Source organism: Ranitomeya variabilis, chromosome 7 (genome assembly GCF_051348905.1).
Source record: "Ranitomeya variabilis isolate aRanVar5 chromosome 7, aRanVar5.hap1, whole genome shotgun sequence".
NCBI classification, from domain to species: Eukaryota; Metazoa; Chordata; class Amphibia; order Anura; family Dendrobatidae; genus Ranitomeya; species Ranitomeya variabilis.
Genome location: NC_135238.1, coordinates 46,127,829 through 46,146,513, shown reverse-complemented (window position 1 = coordinate 46,146,513; position 18,685 = coordinate 46,127,829). Strand labels below are relative to the sequence as shown.

The following is an 18,685-nucleotide window of genomic DNA, read 5'->3' as shown; positions in this document are numbered from 1 at the left end:
GGTGGTGTTGGACAGTGGAAATCGCTGCAGCACAAGCGGTTTGGTGGTTAGTGGACCCTGCCTAACGCTCTCCCTGCTTCTGATGAAGCGGCAGCAACCTGTCCCTAAGCTCAGATCAGCAGCAGTAAGATGGCGGTCGGCGGGAACGCCCCTTTATAGCCCCTGTGACGCCGCAGACAGCAAGCCAATCACTGCAATGCCCTTCTCTAAGATGGTGGGGACCAGGATCTATGTCATCACGCTGCCCACACTCTGCGTTCACCTTCATTGGCTGAGAAATGGCGCTTTTCGCGTCATTGAAACGCGACTTTGGCGCGAAAGTCGCGTACCGCATGGCCGACAAGCACAGGGGTCGGATCGGGTTTCATGAGACGCCGACTTAGCCAAAAGTCGGCGACTTTTGAAAATGATCGACCCGTTTCGCTCAACCCTAACCAGCACTACTCTTTATGTGGCAGTGTCTGGTATTGCAGCTCATCCTCATTTACTTGACTGCCAGACATCTCCCAGTGTGGGGTCTGAAGTAAGGTGGGGGTCTCCCAGGAGTCACACTTCAGACATTACTAGTCCTCCCTCCATACTTATTCTGGGCACATATGTACTAACCATTCAGGTCTGGTGACTTCACTATCAACGATTGTTCCCGGTGGTGGATTCTGGAGCCGGCCGCCCATATTGGCAAAGAATCTGGCATTTATTCTTTTCTTCACCACCACCACGGTTAGTCTTGGGCTAAAAAAACAAAACAAAAAAACAAAACAAAAAAAAATTTCTTTGATTGATGAGAAGCATCTACAAAAACCAAAAACACAGCAGAAGTGAGCAGAGCGGCTCCCATTAACTTGCCAATGTGATAATGGACGTCCTCCTAAAACTGATCTAATGGGAACGATGGCAACTACAAACCGGCTTCTTAAAGAGGAATTCCATCATTGGATTTTGTTTTGTTGCTGTTCAACATGATTCTTCAGGTCAGTATAATTATGGTGATAGCAAACTTGTAAGTTTTTTTATGTATACTTTAGTGGTTAAAAACTGGGTATTTTTGTGTACTCACTGTAAAATCCTTTTCTCCGAGCCAATCATTGGGGGACACAGACCATGGGTGTATGCTTCTGCCACTAGGAGGCTGACACCAAGTTAATACAAAGAAAGTTAGCTTCTCCCCTGCAGTATACACCCTCGTGCTGGCTCCCAGAGAACCAGTTCAGTGCAAAAGCAGTAGGAGAACATTAATAATACATAAGAGTACAACAACATGTCAAAAAAAGGAACAAGCACAAGCCATTAGGCTAACAGGTTGGGTGCTGTGTCCCCCAATGAGTGGCTCGGGGAAAAGGATTTTATGGTGAGTACACAAAAATCTCTTTCTCCTTAGCCTAGTTGGGGGATACAGGACCATGGAACGTCCCAAAGCAGTCACTGGGTGGGAAACAACAACCGAAAACATCAGGCTTCACGTAACAACTGTCTAGATGTGTGCCACCACAGCCTGCAGAATTTTTCCCCGCATACTAGTAATAATCTTTATATAGCGCCAACATATTCTGCAGCGCTTTACAGCTTAACAGTTTCAAACACAACAGTCATAAGTAACAACATTAACAATACAATAATTAAAGCAAATCAGCCAAAGTTTGAGTATGACCATTATAGTGCTTCGAGAAAGTATGTAAGCTGGATCAAGTTGCGGCTTTACAGACCTGCTCCACCAATGCCGAATGGCCCAAGAAGCACCCACTGACCGAGTGGAGTGTGCTCTGATGCCCGTTGAAATAGGCTTACCTCTGATGCTGTAGGACTCCTGAATGGTGGAACGAATCCATGTAGCCATCATGGCCTTCGAAACGGCTAGACCCTTCCTGTGACCCTCAGGAACACGAACAAGAAATCCGACCTTTGGAAGGACACCATCCTCGAGATATACCTTCTCAGAGCTCTGACTACATCCAGAGTATGGAAAGCCTTTTCCACCATGTGGACTGGAGTCGGACAAAATGAAAGAAGAACAGCGTCCTCATTAAGTTGAAAGGATGAGACAACCTTGGGCAAAAAGGATGGGGACGGCCTGAGGACAACCTTGTCCAGATAAAAAATAAGGAAAGGCACCCGACAGGACAGAGCAGCTAGCTCCGAAACCCGCCTTACTGATGTGATTGAAACAAGAAAAACAACTTCCAGGATAGCAAGGTGAGCAAAATGTCCTGAAGCGGTTCAAAAGGAGCTCCCTGTAAGACTAAAAGGACAAAGTTAAGGTCCCAAAGGTCTAAAGGCATGCGATAGGGGGGGGAAGCACATGTGTAACCCCCTAAATGAACGTCTTCACCTGAGGTATTGTTGCAATCCTTCGTTGGAATAAGACCGATAAGGCGGATATCTGGCCCTTGAGCGAGCCGAGCGCCAGGCCTGAGACCAGGCCGTTCTGTAGGAGCTCCAAAATGGTGGGATTAGAGAAGAGGAGGGGGAAGACTTCCACGAGCCTTGAACCAAGCAAAACATGTCTTCCAGGTACGGTGATAAATGTGTACCGACGCAGGCTTACAAGCACTGATCATTGTGGACGTGACCCGTTGTGAAAAACCAGCCTGGGCTAGAATCCAGGATTCATCGGCCAAGTCGTTAAACACAGGGCCGCCGTGTTCTGGTGGTAAATCAGTCCCTGGGAGAGCAGATCTGAACGAACCAGCAGTTGCCAAGGTACATCGGTGACGAGGCACAAAAAAATCTGCGAAACACAACCGGCATGGCCAATCCGAAGCGACCAGGATCACTGGAACCCCTTCCGCCTTGAACTTCCAGATGACTCTCGGAAGAAGCGGCAGCGGGGGAAAAACGTACAGAAAACGGAACTGGCACCACAAAAGAACCAGAGCACCCGCTCCTATGGCTCTTGGAACTCAAGACAGAGCTAAAAACCTGGAGACTTTGACGTTCAGTCTGGACGCCATCAGATCCACATCCGGGGTCCCCCAAAAAAGACAGATATGTTGGAAGTTCCCACTCCCCCGAGGCGAGACCCTGGCGGCTGAGGAAGTCTGCCGCCCAGTTTTCCAAGCCTGGTATGTGCACTGCTGAGAATGCGAGTTACTACGCACATGGCCTCCCTGCTGCGGGTATCCCCTTGATGCTTGATGTATGCCACAGCCGTGGTGTTGTCCGATCGAATTCGGATTGGGTGACCAGCTAGGAGATAATGAAACTGCAGTAGCGCTAGCCATATCGCTCGGATTTCCAAGACATTGATTGGCAGTTTCGATTACTGAGATGACCAGCGGCCCTTAGCGGTGTGGTGACAAAAAAACTGCTCCCCAGCCCAGAAGACTGGCATCAGTAGTCACCACTAGCCATTGGACCGGCAAAAAGGACTTTCCCTGGTTGAGGGAAGAACTCAATGTCCACCATCTGAGAGTTTGCCTGACCCGCGGGGATAGGCGGCACCGGAAGTCGAGGAAGAAAGGGTTCCTGTCCCAAGCGGCTAGAAGAGCATGCTGTAGGGGCCGGAGGTGCATCTGTGCGAAAGGAACCGCTTCCAATGCTGCCACCATTTTCTAGAGTACCCTCATCGCAAAGGGGATGGAATGAGGGGATAACTGAAAAAGTGTGGGGACTCCTTGCTGAAGGGCTAGGACCTTGTCTTGAGGGAGAATCACCAACCCTCGCGAGGTGTCCAGGATCATGCCTAAAAAGGGGATATCTGCTGAGCTGGAACGGGGGAAGACTTGGCTAAGTTTATCAGCCAACCTAGACGAGAAAGAGTATCTCAAGTGATACGGACGGACTCCGTGCAGTTGTGGAAAGACGGACCCTTGACCAAGAGTTCGTCCAGACAGGGCAGGACGACCAGGCCCCGAGAGTGCAGAATGGACATGACAGCCGCCCTGTGAAAACCCTGGGAGTAGTAGCGAGGCCGAAGGGCAAGGCTGTGAATTGAAAATGCAGTTCGGGAATGGTGAAACGCAGGAACTTTTGGGGGTGGGGGAATCGGGATGTCCAGGTGTCGGGGTCGTAACGAAAATAAATCCTCATTCACCAGTCATTCCAAATTATAGTGTGAGCGCAGAACATCTGGTACCAATTAAAATGACTCAAACACGCAGCTGATTCAATTTTAGCTGATGTCCCGCATCCACATCTGTCAGAAGCAGTACAGCAACTAACTTTATTCTAGAATAATAATAATAATAATTATTTTTATTTATATAGCGCCAGCATATTCCGCAGCGCTTTACAACTTATAGAGGGGACTTGTACAGACAATAGACATTACAGCATAACAGAAATCACAGTTCAAAATAGATACCAGGAGGAATGAGGGCCCTGCTCGCAAGCTTACAAACTATGAGGAAAAGGGGAGACACGAGAGGTGGATGGTAACAATTGCTTTAGTTATTTGGACCAGCCATAGTGTAAGGCTCGGGTGTTCATGTAAAGCTGCATGAATCAGTTAACTGCCTAAGTATGTAGCAGTACAGACACAGAGTGCTATTAACTGCATAAAGTGTATGAGAACACGATGCAAGGAACCTGATTATGTGTTTTGTTTTTTTTCTATTTTTAAATAGGCCACAACAGAATACACAACACTAAAAAGGAATGCAATAGGCGGGGTTTAAACAGTATACGTCTAGTGTTCAATCTCTTTCTGATTCGTCGGACGTCTTCTGGTGGATTCCTCCTCTTCTTTACATTTCCAAGTTTCGATTTCAGAAGAAATGAAACTTAACCTTTCAGACTCTAAACTAAAGTGAAGAATGAACACTGGCAGCCATCTTTAATACAGTTACATTTGCATTAGCAAGGGAAAACTTATTGTTTCACAGTATAAGATATATAAAAGTACAAAAGTGTATAAGAAAATATATTTTCACCTTGACACAGGTAAGCATATCGAATAATTGATGGATGCTAGAAACTCCCCTTTTTCACTTGAGGTTATGACCGAACGAAGAGACTCCATGTGGAAATGATGGACCTTGACAAACTTGTTTAGAAGTTTGAGGTCTAGTATGGGTCTCACTTTTCCGTCCTTTCTTGGGACAACTACCGTATATACTCGAGTATAAGCCAAGATTTTCAGCCCAAATTTTTGGGCTGAAAGTGCCCCTCTCGGCTTATACTCGAGTCACGGTCAGCGGGTGAGGGGGAGAGAGGATTGTCGCATACTCACCTAGTCCCGGCGCTCCTGACGCTGTCCCTGCCTGTCACACTGTCGTCGGGTGCCGCAGCTCTTCCCCTGTTCAGCAGTCACGTGGGACCGCTCATTAAAGTTATGAATATGGACTCCACTCCCATAGGGTTGGAGCCGCATATTCATTTCTCTAATCAGCGGTGCCAGTGACCGCTGACAGAGGAAGAGGCTGCGGCACCCGAAGACAGTGTGACAGGCAGGGACAGCGTCAGGAGCGCCGGGACTAGGTGAGTATTTTATATTCACCTGTCCACGTTCCAACCGCCGGGCGCCGCTCTGTCTTCCCGTCCTCTGGCTCTGACTGTTCAGGTCAGAGGGCGCGATGACGCATATAGTGTGCGCGCCGCCCTCTGCCTGAACAGTCAGTGCAGAGAGACGCCGGGACGGGACGCTGAGGAGCTGCAAGCAAGAGAGGTGAGTATGTGTTTTTTTTTTTTTTATTGCAGCAGCGTTATATATGGTACAGATTTATATGGCACATCTATGGGGCAACAATGAACAGTGCAGAGCATATATGGCACTGCTTTATAAGGAGCATCTATGGGGCAATAATGAACAGTGCAGAGCATATAAGGCACAGCTTTATAAGGTGCATCTGTGGGGCCATAATGAACAGTGCAGAGCATATAAGGCACAGCTTTATAAGGAGCATCTATGGGGCAACAATGAACAGTGCAGAGCATATAAGGCACAGCTTTATAAGGAGCATCTATGGGGCAATAATGAACAGTGCAGAGCATATAAGGCACAGCCTAATAAGGAGCATCTATGGGGCAATAATGAACAGTGCAGAGCATTATATATGGCACAGCTTTATATGGAGCATCTATGGGGCAATAATGAACGGTGCAGAGCATATAAGGCACAGCTTTATAAGGAGCATCTATGGGGCAACAATGAACAGTGCAGAGCATATAAGGCACAGCTTTATAAGGAGCATCTATGGGGCAATAATGAACAGTGCAGAGCATATAAGGCACAGCCTAATAAGGAGCATCTATGGGGCAATAATGAACAGTGCAGAGCATTATATATGGCACAGCTTTATATGGAGCATCTATGGGGCAATAATGAACAGTGCAGAGCATATAAGGCACAGCCTAATAAGGAGCATCTATGGGGCAATAATGAACAGTGCAGAGCATTATATATGGCACAGCTTTATATGGAGCATCTATGGGGCAATAATGAACAGTGCAGAGCATATAAGGCACAGCCTAATAAGGAGCATCTATGGGGCAATAATGAACAGTGCAGAGCATTATATATGGCACAGCTTTATATGGAGCATCTATGGGGCAATAATGAACAGTGCAGAGCATATAAGGCACAGCCTAATAAGGAGCATCTATGGGGCAATAATGAACAGTGCAGAGCATATATGGCACAGCTTTATAAGGAGCATCTATGGGGCAATAATGAACAGTGCAGAGCATATAAGGCACAGCCCAATAAGGAGCATCTATGGGGCAATAATGAACAGTGCAGAGCATTATATATGGCACAGCTTTATATGGAGCATCTATGGGGCAATAATGAACAGTGCAGAGCATATAAGGCACAGCCTAATAAGGAGCATCTATGGGGCAATAATGAACAGTGCAGAGCATATAAGGCACAGCTTTATAAGGAGCATCTATGGGGCCATAATGAACAGTGCAGAGCATTGCATATGGCACAGCTTTATATGGAGCATCTATGGGGCCATAATGAACAGTGCAGAGCATTCTATATGGCACAGCTACAGGTCCTTCTCAAAAAATTAGCATATAGTGTAAAATTTCATTATTTACCATAATGTAATGATTACAATTAAACTTTCATATATTATAGATTCATTATCCACCAACTGAAATTTGTCAGGTCTTTTATTGTTTTAATACTGATGATTTTGGCCTACAACTCCTGATAACTCAAAAAACCTGTCTCAATAAATTAGCATATTTCACCCGTCCAATCAAATAAAAGTGTTTTTTAATAACAAACAAAAAAACCATCAAATAATAATGTTCAGTTATGCACTCAATACTTGGTCGGGAATCCTTTGGCAGAAATGACTGCTTCAATGCGGCGTGGCATGGAGGCAATCAGCCTGTGACACTGCTGAGATGTTATGGAGGCCCAGGATGCTTCAATAGCGGCCTTAAGCTCATCCAGAGTGTTGGGTCTTGCGTCTCTCAACTTTCTCTTCACAATATCCCACAGATTCTCTATGGGGTTCAGGTCAGGAGAGTTGGCAGGCCAATTGAGCACAGTAATACCATGGTCAGTAAACCATTTACCAGTGGTTTTGGCACTGTGAGCAGGTGCCAGGTCGTGCTGAAAAATGAAATCTTCATCTCCATAAAGCATTTCAGCCGATGGAAGCATGAAGTGCTCCAAAATCTCCTGATAGCTAGCTGCATTGACCCTGCCCTTGATGAAACACAGTGGACCAACACCAGCAGCTGACATGGCACCCCACACCATCACTGACTGTGGGTACTTGACACTGGACTTCAGGCATTTTGGCATTTCCTTCTCCCCAGTCTTCCTCCAGACTCTGGCACCTTGATTTCCGAATGACATGCAAAATTTGCTTTCATCAGAAAAAAGTACTTGGGACCACTTAGCAACAGTCCAGTGCTGCTTCTCTGTAGCCCAGGTCAGGCGCTTCTGCCGCTGTTTATGGTTCAAAAGTGGCTTGACCTGGGGAAATGCTGAAATGCTTTATGGAGATGAAGATTTCATTTTTCAGCACGACCTGGCACCTGCTCACAGTGCCAAAACCACTGGTAAATGGTTTACTGACCATGGTATTACTGTGCTCAATTGGCCTGCCAACTCTCCTGACCTGAACCCCATAGAGAATCTGTGGGATATTGTGAAGAGAAAGTTGAGAGACGCAAGACCCAACACTCTGGATGAGCTTAAGGCCGCTATTGAAGCATCCTGGGCCTCCATAACATCTCAGCAGTGTCACAGGCTGATTGCCTCCATGCCACGCCGCATTGAAGCAGTCATTTCTGCCAAAGGATTCCCGACCAAGTATTGAGTGCATAACTGAACATTATTATTTGATGGTTTTTTTGTTTGTTATTAAAAAACACTTTTATTTGATTGGACGGGTGAAATATGCTAATTTATTGAGACAGGTTTTTTGGGTTATCAGGAGTTGTATGCCAAAATCATCAGTATTAAAACAATAAAAGACCTGACAAATTTCAGTTGGTGGATAATGAATCTATAATATATGAAAGTTTAATTGTAATCATTACATTATGGTAAATAATGAAATTTTACACTATATGCTAATTTTTTGAGAAGGACCTGTATATATGGAGCATCTATGGGGCAATAATCAACGGTATGGAGCATTATATATGGCACAGCTTTATATGGAACCTCCTTTGGGGCAATAATGAATGGTATGGAGCATCTACTTTTATTTTTGAAATTCACCGGTAGCTGCTGTATTTTCCACCCTAGGCTTATACTCGAGTCAATAAGTTTTCCTAGTTTTTTGTGGCAAAATTAGGGGGGTCGGCTTATACTCGAGTATATACGGTAATAGGTTGGAGTAGAATCCCTCAAACCTTTTGTTTTCCGGCACCGGAACAATGACGCCATTGCGGCGCAAAGAGTCTATGGCTCGGGAAAGAGTCTTTGCCCTTGTTGCTGGAAGTTGGGAAGGAAAGAAACGAGTCGGGGGATTCGAAGAAAAATCAATTTTGTATCCGGAACACACCAGGTCTGTGACCCATTCGTCGTGAACGACAGAGCCAAACCTGGTGAAACAGAAGTAGGTGACCGCTTACCCTGCTGGTGTCGACTGGATAACCCCATGAGTCATTGGGAGGAAAATCTGTGGGACCTAGTTCCCTTAAATCCAGACTGTTTGGTCTGGCCCTTCCATTGCTGATTGGACCTAAAGGATGCCTGGGGTCCTCTGTTTGTGTGAGGAGAGCGTCCTGATCCTGAAGAGGTAGTGGGATTGGACCAATCTGGATTGGCGAGAAAGGATCGGAAATGGATTTGTTGTTGACGCCGAAAAGGACGCCTAAGCCTCTGCTGGGGAAGAAATTAGCTCTTTCCTCCCGTACCATCCGAGATAAGCTGATCCAGTTTCTTTCCAAACAAACACCCACACTAGTAAGGAAGAGATGTCAGACTTTTTTGATGCAGAATCTGCCTTCCATTCTCTGAGCCATAAAGATCTTCTGATCGTGATGGCATTTGCCGCCGATAGAGTCGCACAGTTGGCCACATCCAAAGAAGCGTGTACCAGGTAATCTCCTGCCTGAGAAATATGGCTAGCCAGCTGCGCTGCTTCCGGAGGAAGATTACTGCTCTGAACAGAATTAGCCAAGGTCTCCGACAAAGAAACCATTGCTTTACCTACCCACACGGCAGCGAAGGAAGGATATAGAGCCGCACCTGAGACATCGAAGACAGATCGAGCCAAATTTTCTACCTGGTAGTCTGTGGGATTTTTAATAGATGATCCGTCCGGCAGGGATAGAAGGGTTTTGGATGCCAGGTGAGAGACTGGCAGGTCTACTGCAGGGGACTCGGCCCAATCCTTTCTGAGATCTGCTGAGAAAGGGTACTTCGCCTCAAGCGGTTTTTGTCTTGTAAAGCACTTATCCGGTCCCTCCCTGTGTAGATTAACTATATCCCATCCCGAAACTCCGAGTGAATGGTTAATGTTCTATGAGGACGCTTAGCTTTTTTGAAGCACACAGCGTGATCCGGCACAGAGCTGGAGTCTTCATCAACCTCCAGATTTTGGTTGACGGCCTCAGAGAATCAACAGTCCTCTGAAAGTCTGGCGAAACGGGATCTAAAGAGACGTCCGATTCATACTCAGAATAGAGTTCACTACCAACATCTGTTGAGGGAGAACGAGAAATGGAGCTCAGAGACGCCATGGCACGTGAGTGTACGCGAGACGTACTGCGGATCAATTTCCTAGACGCTTGTACATTTCTAGATTGTGTGCTGCCCCTGCTAGCCCGAGAAAAAAAAAAATCCTCCTCCAAGATGGCGCCATCTGTGCATGTGCAGTGGCAGCTATCGGATCTCCTCTATAGACACAAATAGATGCTACTGCGCAGGTGCCATTTTAAAATGGATTTTTTTTTAGGGATCAGTGATCTGTCAGCAGTCTGCATTATGAATACCTAATCAGAGCACCACATGAAGCCCCCACAGACCGCCCCTGGGCACGAGCAGATCATTCACTCAAAACTGAAAATGAAGATTCCACAACAACCACAAGACGGATTCCATCACCAGCGGCACTTTAAGCCCCTTCCTGGGTCCCTGTAAGGACACAAGGAACGGTCTTTCCTCCAGGCCTCTGTAACAGACAGTTATCTTCTAAAAAATACCAGAACGAGGGTGCCACCCTAGATCGAGAAAATAATTTTTCATGTAGAACTAAGGCTACGTTCACATTAGCGGCGGGCGCCGCAGCGTCGGGCGCCGCAGCGGCGCCGCATGTGTCATGCGCCCCTATATTTAACATGGGGGCGCATGGACATGCGTCGCACTTGTGTTTTGCGCCGCATGCGTCCCTGCGGCGCCCGCGTCCGGGCGCAGAGGACGCAGCAAGTTGCATTTTTGCTGCGTCCAAAATCAATGAAAAAAGGACGCATGCGGCGCAAAACGCAGCGTTGTGCATGCGTTTTGCTCCGTTTTTGTTTGCGTTGTGCGTTGCGGCGCCGACGCTGCGGCGCACAACGCAAATGTGAACGTAGCCTAACAAATACGGCTACATAGCGTGGAATATGATAGTAATAGTGGTGATGATAATAATAATAATACTAGTAGTACCGCTATGTAGTGTGATAGTATCTGTTAAGGGAGCAAGACTGTCCTTCACTATTAATTGGGAAAATTAGCCAAAGAAAAAAACAGAAATAAAAAAACCAGAGTAGTTAATATAAAATCAGGAAAATTTTATTAAATAATAATACATCACATTTATAACATGAATAGAGCAAATGCAATAGAAAATAATATTTAAAATGTATAAAGGGCGCACCTAACCATTAGAAATTCTATATTTAGTAGTTGCCACATATAAAGTGCAAAAGACGTGGTAAAAAATAGTAAAAAAAATATAAATGTATAAAAAATAATTTAATAACCACTAATGGGCACCGCTGACACAGTGATCTCATGCGGAAAATGCTAGTGTGCAAACAGTGTGCAAGCCAAAGTACATATGCAAGAGAGTTGAAATAGTAATTAGGCTGAACTGTACAAAAATACCACTAGGTGTCGCTGTTGATAACAGCAACTGTTGGCACACGGGAAAGGAGACTGATAAGAAAACATAATGCGGTCATGATAGACATGTACTTACTATGCTCTTAAGATCCCGGTTTCCTGGATGGCGCCCTCCCCAACGCGCGTTTCGGCACGCTGCCTTCGTCAGGTACCATCCAGGAAACCGGGATCTTAAGAGCATAGTAAGTACATGTCTATCATGACCGCATTATGTTTTCTTATTACTATCAATCTCTTTTCCCGTGTGCCAACAGTTGCTGTTATCAACAGCGACACCTAGTGGTATTTTTGTACAGTTCAGCCTAATTACTATTTCAACTCTCTTGCATATGTACTTTGGCTTGCACACTGTTTGCACACTAGCATTTTCCGCATGAGATCACTGTGTCAGCGGTGCCCATTAGTGGTTATCACATTTTTTATGCAGTTATATTTTTTTTTTACTATTTACCACCACGTCTTTTGCACGTTATATGTGGCAACTACTAAATATAGAATTTCTAATGGTTAGGTGCGCCCTTTATACATTTTAAATATTATTTTCTATTGCATTTGCTCTATACAGGTTATAAATCTGATGTATTATTACTTAATAACATTTTCATGATTTTATATTAACTACTGTGGACTTTTTGATTGGGTTTTTTTTCCTCTGTTTTTTCTTTAGATATCTTCTAACTATACATCTTTTAACATCTGGAGTTTGAAGTTTCTCTTCCTTCTGATTATTTAGACTATAGAAGGATGATGGAACAACGCTCTCCTTCCTTTTTTAAAAAAAAAACAGTAGAGAAGTTTGGTGCCGCTGTAATCGTCCGGAGAATCTTATTGTCAGGCCATTTCACTGCACACGGTACGTTGTAAAACAAACAAACAAAAAAAAAGAAAACTACAAAACTATGGCAGAATTTTTTTTTTCCCACCATTTCCCCCCCCACTAGGAATTATTTTCCGATTCATCAGTACATTTTATGGTAAAATGAATGGCGTCATTCAACACTACAACTCATCCCGCAATGAACAAGTCCTCGTACGGATATATTGATGGAGAAATTAAAAAAAGGGTTTTGTTTGTTTTTTTAATACTAAAAGTACAAAAATTAAAATTGTGTCAGGAACCATAAGGGTTTGGGGCCACCTCTGCCGCACCTGTAATTCTGTTTAGCAGACTTGATGCAATCAATGAACTGTGGGATCTCGTAGTTCACTAAGGTCTTGAGCTGCCCGTCGCCTACTCCGTCTCTGTAGATGATGATGCGCTGCGGCAGGTTTCCTTCGTTAGTCTTGGTCCATGCGTGCAGCGCCGCTAGAGAAAGAGAAAGGACATAAAGAAAAGACAGAAAAAAGTCATCATGACATCGTGACACCAGTAAATAAGGCCGCCCACAGGCGCACTGAAATTCTGCTATAGGCCACAGACATCGGATCGGTGGGGATCAGACACCCCTGCATCAGATGTGTGCAGCGCCGTACACCGTGTAGTGGCCGCTCTCAGTACTGCAGCTCCGATCACATTTCATACAGCTGCAGTACCAAGAATGGCCACTACATGGTGTACGGATACAGCTGCGAACAGAACCTGCACCAGTCTATGACACACAAATCTCAGCACAGTTACCTGGTGTCGGCTATAAACAAAGGGGAGATTTGTCCCCCACTATTTTATCAGCCATGGCACTTCTCGGAGAAGCTGGGGGAGCAGGCACATTTACTAAAACATGGCAGAAATTATAGCACAAACCTACGCCGAGGTCTCCTATACCAGACTCCCCTTCTGTACAGTGAAAATCCATCCAGATGTTTGTTCTGCACATTTGGAACTTTTTATTATATTTTTTACCTTGCATACAAACTTTCAGGCCATCGACAATCTCTTGTCTCTGATCCTGGACGACGCATCGGGAAAACCAGCTAAAATAGAAAGGTCAGAGGTTACTTAGGGCTCATTCAGAATAAGGCCGCAATCTCATAGGCTGCTATGGGCCTACAAGACATCAGGGGCACAATGGCATCAGTGCCGGCCCACTCTGGGGTGCGGGGCTGAGGGGCGCGGAGGCTGTAGACCGTGGGGGCAATCAGTTTATTCTGGGGGCTGCGGTACAATGGTGGCTGTATCCGGAGGGGCATTTAGTTTATTCTGGGGGCTGTGGTACAATGGTGGCTGTATCCAGAGGGGCAATCAGTTTGTTCTGGTGGCTGTATCCGGAGGGGCAGTCAGTTTATTCTGGGGGCTGCGTACAATGGTGGCTGTAGACCGTAGGGGCAATTAGTTTTTTCTTGGGGCTGCAGTACAATGGGGGCTGTATCTGGAGGGGGCGCTCAGGGTCCTTGCTCCAGTTCTCTGCATTAGCCGGAGTGAAGAGCCAGCAATCTATGAGGAACCCGGACGTGGCAGATACATTACCGAGTCATTTGCTTGTTCGTGCTCGCGACAAAGCCAGCAATAGATCTCCTCCCCTGCAGGGTGTCGTGGTAGCAATCAATCCCAATAATTATTGCTTTATCCAGCTGAGAAAAAAAAAAAAAAAGCCACATTCACTGGTGTGGTGAAATATGTGTAATATATATTATATATATATATATATATATATATATATATATATATATATATATATATAATCTTGAGAAAGGCTCAGATGGAGCCGAAACGTCGCCCAGAACAGTGGGTTGATTAAACCTTCCACATTTACATTGAAGAAATTGAACTTTTATTTTGAAAATATATTGGTCAGCGACCAGCTGATTGGTCAGCGACGGGCACAGTCCGGCCGTGAATTCGCCCCTCCATACTCCCCTCCAGTCAGCGCTCACACAGGGTTAATGGCTGCATTACACCGTGTTATGCCGCTGTGTAACGCAGTCCATTAACACTGCTATTAACCCTGTGTGCCTATGCAGCTTCAATAGTAAAAAGATCTAATCTTGAAAATAATAAAAAAAATGATATACTCACCTTCTGGCGCCTTTGCCGCTCCTCACGACGCTCCGGGCCATGCACTGCGCTCTCGCGAGATGATGACGTAGCCGTCTCGTGAGACCGCTACGTCATCATCTCGCGAGACCACAATGCATTCTTGGGACCGGAGGGTCGCGAGGAGCATCGCTAAACGCCTGGCCTGGATCCGGGGGCCGCCGGAAGGTGAGTATATAACTATTTTTTATTTTAATTCTTTTTTTTTTTTTTTTTAAACAGGGATGTGGTGCCCACATTGCTATATACTACTTGGCTGTGGTGTATTTCTCTGCTGTATTTGTGCATCATGAATCGTGGTATGTGTTAAAGAGGGGGGCCCACAGACTCTTTCGCCCGGGGCTCTCAAAAACCTGGAGCCGGCCCTGGCTTCACTGATTGGTCACGCCCGGCCGCCCGCGAATTGGGGCGGAATTTGTACCACGCTTCGCTAATTGGTCGCGCCTGGCCGAATCCTGTGTATAAATTGCATTATTCTGAAAACTTCATAAATAAACTACATACATATTCTAGAATACCCAATGCGTTTGAATCGGGCCACCATCTAGTGTGTGTATCTCTCTCTCTCTCTCTCTCTCTCTCTCTCTCGAGAGAGAGAGAGAGAGAGAGAGAGAGAGAGTGAAGCTGCAAACTGCATCATATAGATAAAAAAATCACAGCAGCACATGTACATGATTCTTGTACATGTGCTGCTGTGTATATATATATACATACACACACACACACACACACACACACACACACACACACACACACATCTAGATACATTATATAATGGCAATAATGTAACATTAGTTAATGTAACTGTCTTGAAAAGTTGCAGGTCGCACCCAGGTGTTAATGTGTATTTTCCTGAGACAAGTAGACTTCTGTCTCTAACCTCACCAGGGGGTCCTGCTGGAAGCCAAGAAGAAAGGTAACATTTGACATCTCCTAGCTCTTGAAAGAGAGATGTTAATTACGGCCTGATAGTATCTCTGTGACCGCTGTTACACAAAGGATCTCAAGAGAAAAGAATATATTGATTGGGGGGGCGCGGCCGTGGACCAATCAAAATACAAGCAATTATGATATTAACCTGAGGGGCTGGTCTAGAAACCTGACCTCCAGACCAAAGCTATAAATTAGACCTGTATACCTAAAAAACGTGTTCACATGTGAGGGCAGCCTGAGACGCTCATGTGTTCCACCAACTCCATTCACCCCCCCCTTCCTCAGGGAGCACAAAGCAAACTACCAGTTAGATGATTTCTGTAAGTTTTCTCCTGTTTATTTTTATACTGTTTAGCATAAGTTGTATGTCTTTATTATCATATTTTTATACCTTTTCTTACTGTAAGCACTGAACCTTTTTTGTATTAAAGTATAAAACTTTAACAAGTTGAACCTTGAATGTTCTAAAAGAATCCATAGCCTAAGGTGTGTGAGCCTTATGAGTGGTAGTATTAATATTTCCGAGACTCATCGCCCGTGTGCTCGATGAGTGGTGGCAGCGTGTATGAGCGGGTGTGTGGCCTGGGTCTGTGTGTGATTTATGCTCCCATTAGAGCATAGGACAGAGGTTGAATGCTGGACTGAGAGTGGGGAGACAGATTAACCCTTGCAGGCACAGCCCAAGTCACGTGCTGAGAGCGGGCACGTGACAAATTAGTTACACTGTGAAGGGTTAAACTAAGAAAAATTAAAGCAGGCTTCATTTTGTGCTTTTTGACTCCATTTTGCTGTTTTGAGATAAATTCTGTTACTAGGCTAAAGTTCATTGTTGTTATGAGACCTTGACAATTTGAAAATCACTGACTCAACCATGAAGGGTAACTCCAGATCCTCCCTCAACAGCTTGGCGCCCAAAAGTGGGGTCCCCAAACAGGGACGCCTCTGCCCCCCGGAGGAGAATAAGACAAAGGACCCTCGGACCAGACACAGGCACTGGAAAATTGGGACTGATCATCCCCCACAACAACCACGGTAAGTTGGCAGTTACACTGTTCAGACTGACCATCTGGTGTGGTTTTCCTGTGTTTGTTGCTGCAAAGAGGATGTGAGGTTGTCCCCGATGGTGGGGTGATTCTTGGGTGGAATCATATAGAGGTGTAGTTCCGTTGGGGGCCCAGTGTTCGAACCGTACCTCATAAGGGACGGACACTCCGGATTGACCAGTGATCGTAACTCTATTTTTAGTCAAAATATCCTGAAATCTTGATCACTGTTAGGGTACTGTCACACTCTGCAACTTTCCAACGATCACGACCAGCGATACGACCTGGCCGTGATCGTTGGAAAGTCGTTGTGTGGTCGCTGGAGAGCTGTCACACAGACCGCTCTCCAGCGACCAACGATGTCGAAGGCCCCGGGTAACCAGGGTAAACATAGGGTTACTAAGCGCAGGGCCACGCTTAGTAACCCGATGTTTACCCTGGTTACCATCGTAAAAGTAAAAAAAAAAAAAAACGTACATACTCACATACCAATGTCCGTCAGGTCCCTTGCCGTCTGCTTCCCGCTCTGACTGAGTGCCGCCGTAAAGTGAAAGCACAGCACAGTGGTGACGTCACCGCTGTGCTCTGCTCTTACATTCCGGCCGGCAGTCAGTCAGAGCGGGAAGCAGACTGCAAGGGACCTGAAGGACACCGGTATGTGAGTATGTACGGTTTTTTTTTTTTTTACTTTTACGATGGCAACCAGGGTAAACATCGGGTTACTAAGCGCGGCCCTGCGCTTAGTAGCCCGATGTTTACCCTGGTTACAAGCGAATGCATCGTTGGATCGGTGTCACACACAACGATCCAGCGATGACAGCGGGAGATCCAGTGGCGAAAGAAAGTTCCAAACGATCTGCTACGACGTACGATTCTCAGCAGGGTCCCTGATCGCTGCTGCGTGTCAGACACAGCGATATCGTATGGATATCGCTGGAACGTCACGGATCGTACCGTCGTAGCGACAAAAGTGCCACTGTGTGACAGTACCCTTAGAATCAGGTGTGGTGAGGTGATGGAAGATTGGGTAGGATACGTACCTCAGGAATATATACACTGGGTGCAGAACTATTAGGCAAGTTGTATTTTGATCACATGATACTTTTTATACATGTTGTCCTACTCCAAGCTGTTCAGGCTTGAGAGCCAACTACAAATTAAGTAAATCAGGTGACGTGCATCTCTGTAATGAGGAGGGGTGTTGTCTAATGACATCAAAACCCTATATAAGGTGTGCTTAATTATTTGGCAAAATGGGTCAGAAGAGAGATTTGACGGGCTCTGAAAAGTCCGAAATTGTGAGATGTCTTGTAGAGGTATGCAGCGGTCTTGAAATTGCCAAACTTTTGAAGCGTGATCACTGAACAATCAAGCGTTTCATGGCAAATAGCCAACAGCGTCGCAAGAAGCGTGCTGGGCAAAAAAGGTGCAAAACAACTGCCCATGAATTGAGGAAAATCAAGCTTGAAGCTGCCAAGATGCCATTTGCCACCAGTTTTGCCATATTTCAGAGCTGCAACGTTACTGGAGTAACAAAAAGTACAAGGTGTGCAATAGTCAGGGACATGGCCAAGGTAAGGAAGGCTGAAAAACGACCACCTTTGAACAAGAAAAAAGAAATGTCAAGACTGGGCCAAGAAATATCTTAAGACCGACTTTTCAAAGGTTTTATGGACTGATGAAATGAGAGTGACTCTTGATGGGCCAGAGGCTGGATCAGTAAAGAGCAGAGAGCTCCATTCCTTACTCAGACGCCAGCAAGGTGGAGGTGGGGTACTGGTATGGGCTGGTATCATCAAAGATGAACTTGTGGGATCTTTTCAGGTTGAGGATGGAGTGAAGCTCAACTCCCAGACCTACTGCCAGTTTCTGGAAGACAACTTCTTCAAGCAGTGGTACAGGAAGAAGTTGGTATCGTTCAATAAAAACATGATTTTCATGCAGGACAATGCTCCATCACATGCCTCCAACTACTCCACAGCGTAGCTGGCCAGTAAAGGTCTCAAAGAAGAAAAAACAATGACATGGCCCCCTTGTTCACCTGATCTGAACCCCATAGAGAACCTGTGGTCCCTCATAAAATGTGAGATCTACAGGGAGGTAAAACAGTCCACCTCTCAGAGCAGTGTCTGGAGGCTGTGGTGGCTGCTGCACGCAATGTTGGTCGTAAACAGATCAAGCAACTGACAGAATCTATGGATGGAAGGCTGCTGAGTGTCATCATAAAGAAAGGGGGCTATATTGGTCACTCATTTTTAGAGGTTTTGTTTTTGC

At 45.6% G+C, this 18,685-nt stretch overlaps 1 protein-coding gene across 1 annotated transcript in view; it reads right to left on the bottom strand.

Annotated features, from left to right (window-relative positions):
* Positions 1–547: 547 nt before the first annotated feature.
* LOC143785862 (piwi-like protein 1) overlaps positions 548–18,685 on the bottom strand; it is a 78,452-nt gene continuing 60,314 nt past the window's right edge. Inside the window, exons 7-10 of the mRNA XM_077274998.1 lie at positions 13,869–13,972; positions 13,305–13,375; positions 12,614–12,770; positions 548–732 (exon numbers count right to left, since the gene is read on the bottom strand). Coding sequence (XP_077131113.1) covers positions 582–732; positions 12,614–12,770; positions 13,305–13,375; positions 13,869–13,972 — 483 coding nt within the window. The 3' untranslated portion in view covers positions 548–581. The remainder of the gene's footprint in view (positions 733–12,613; positions 12,771–13,304; positions 13,376–13,868; positions 13,973–18,685) is intronic.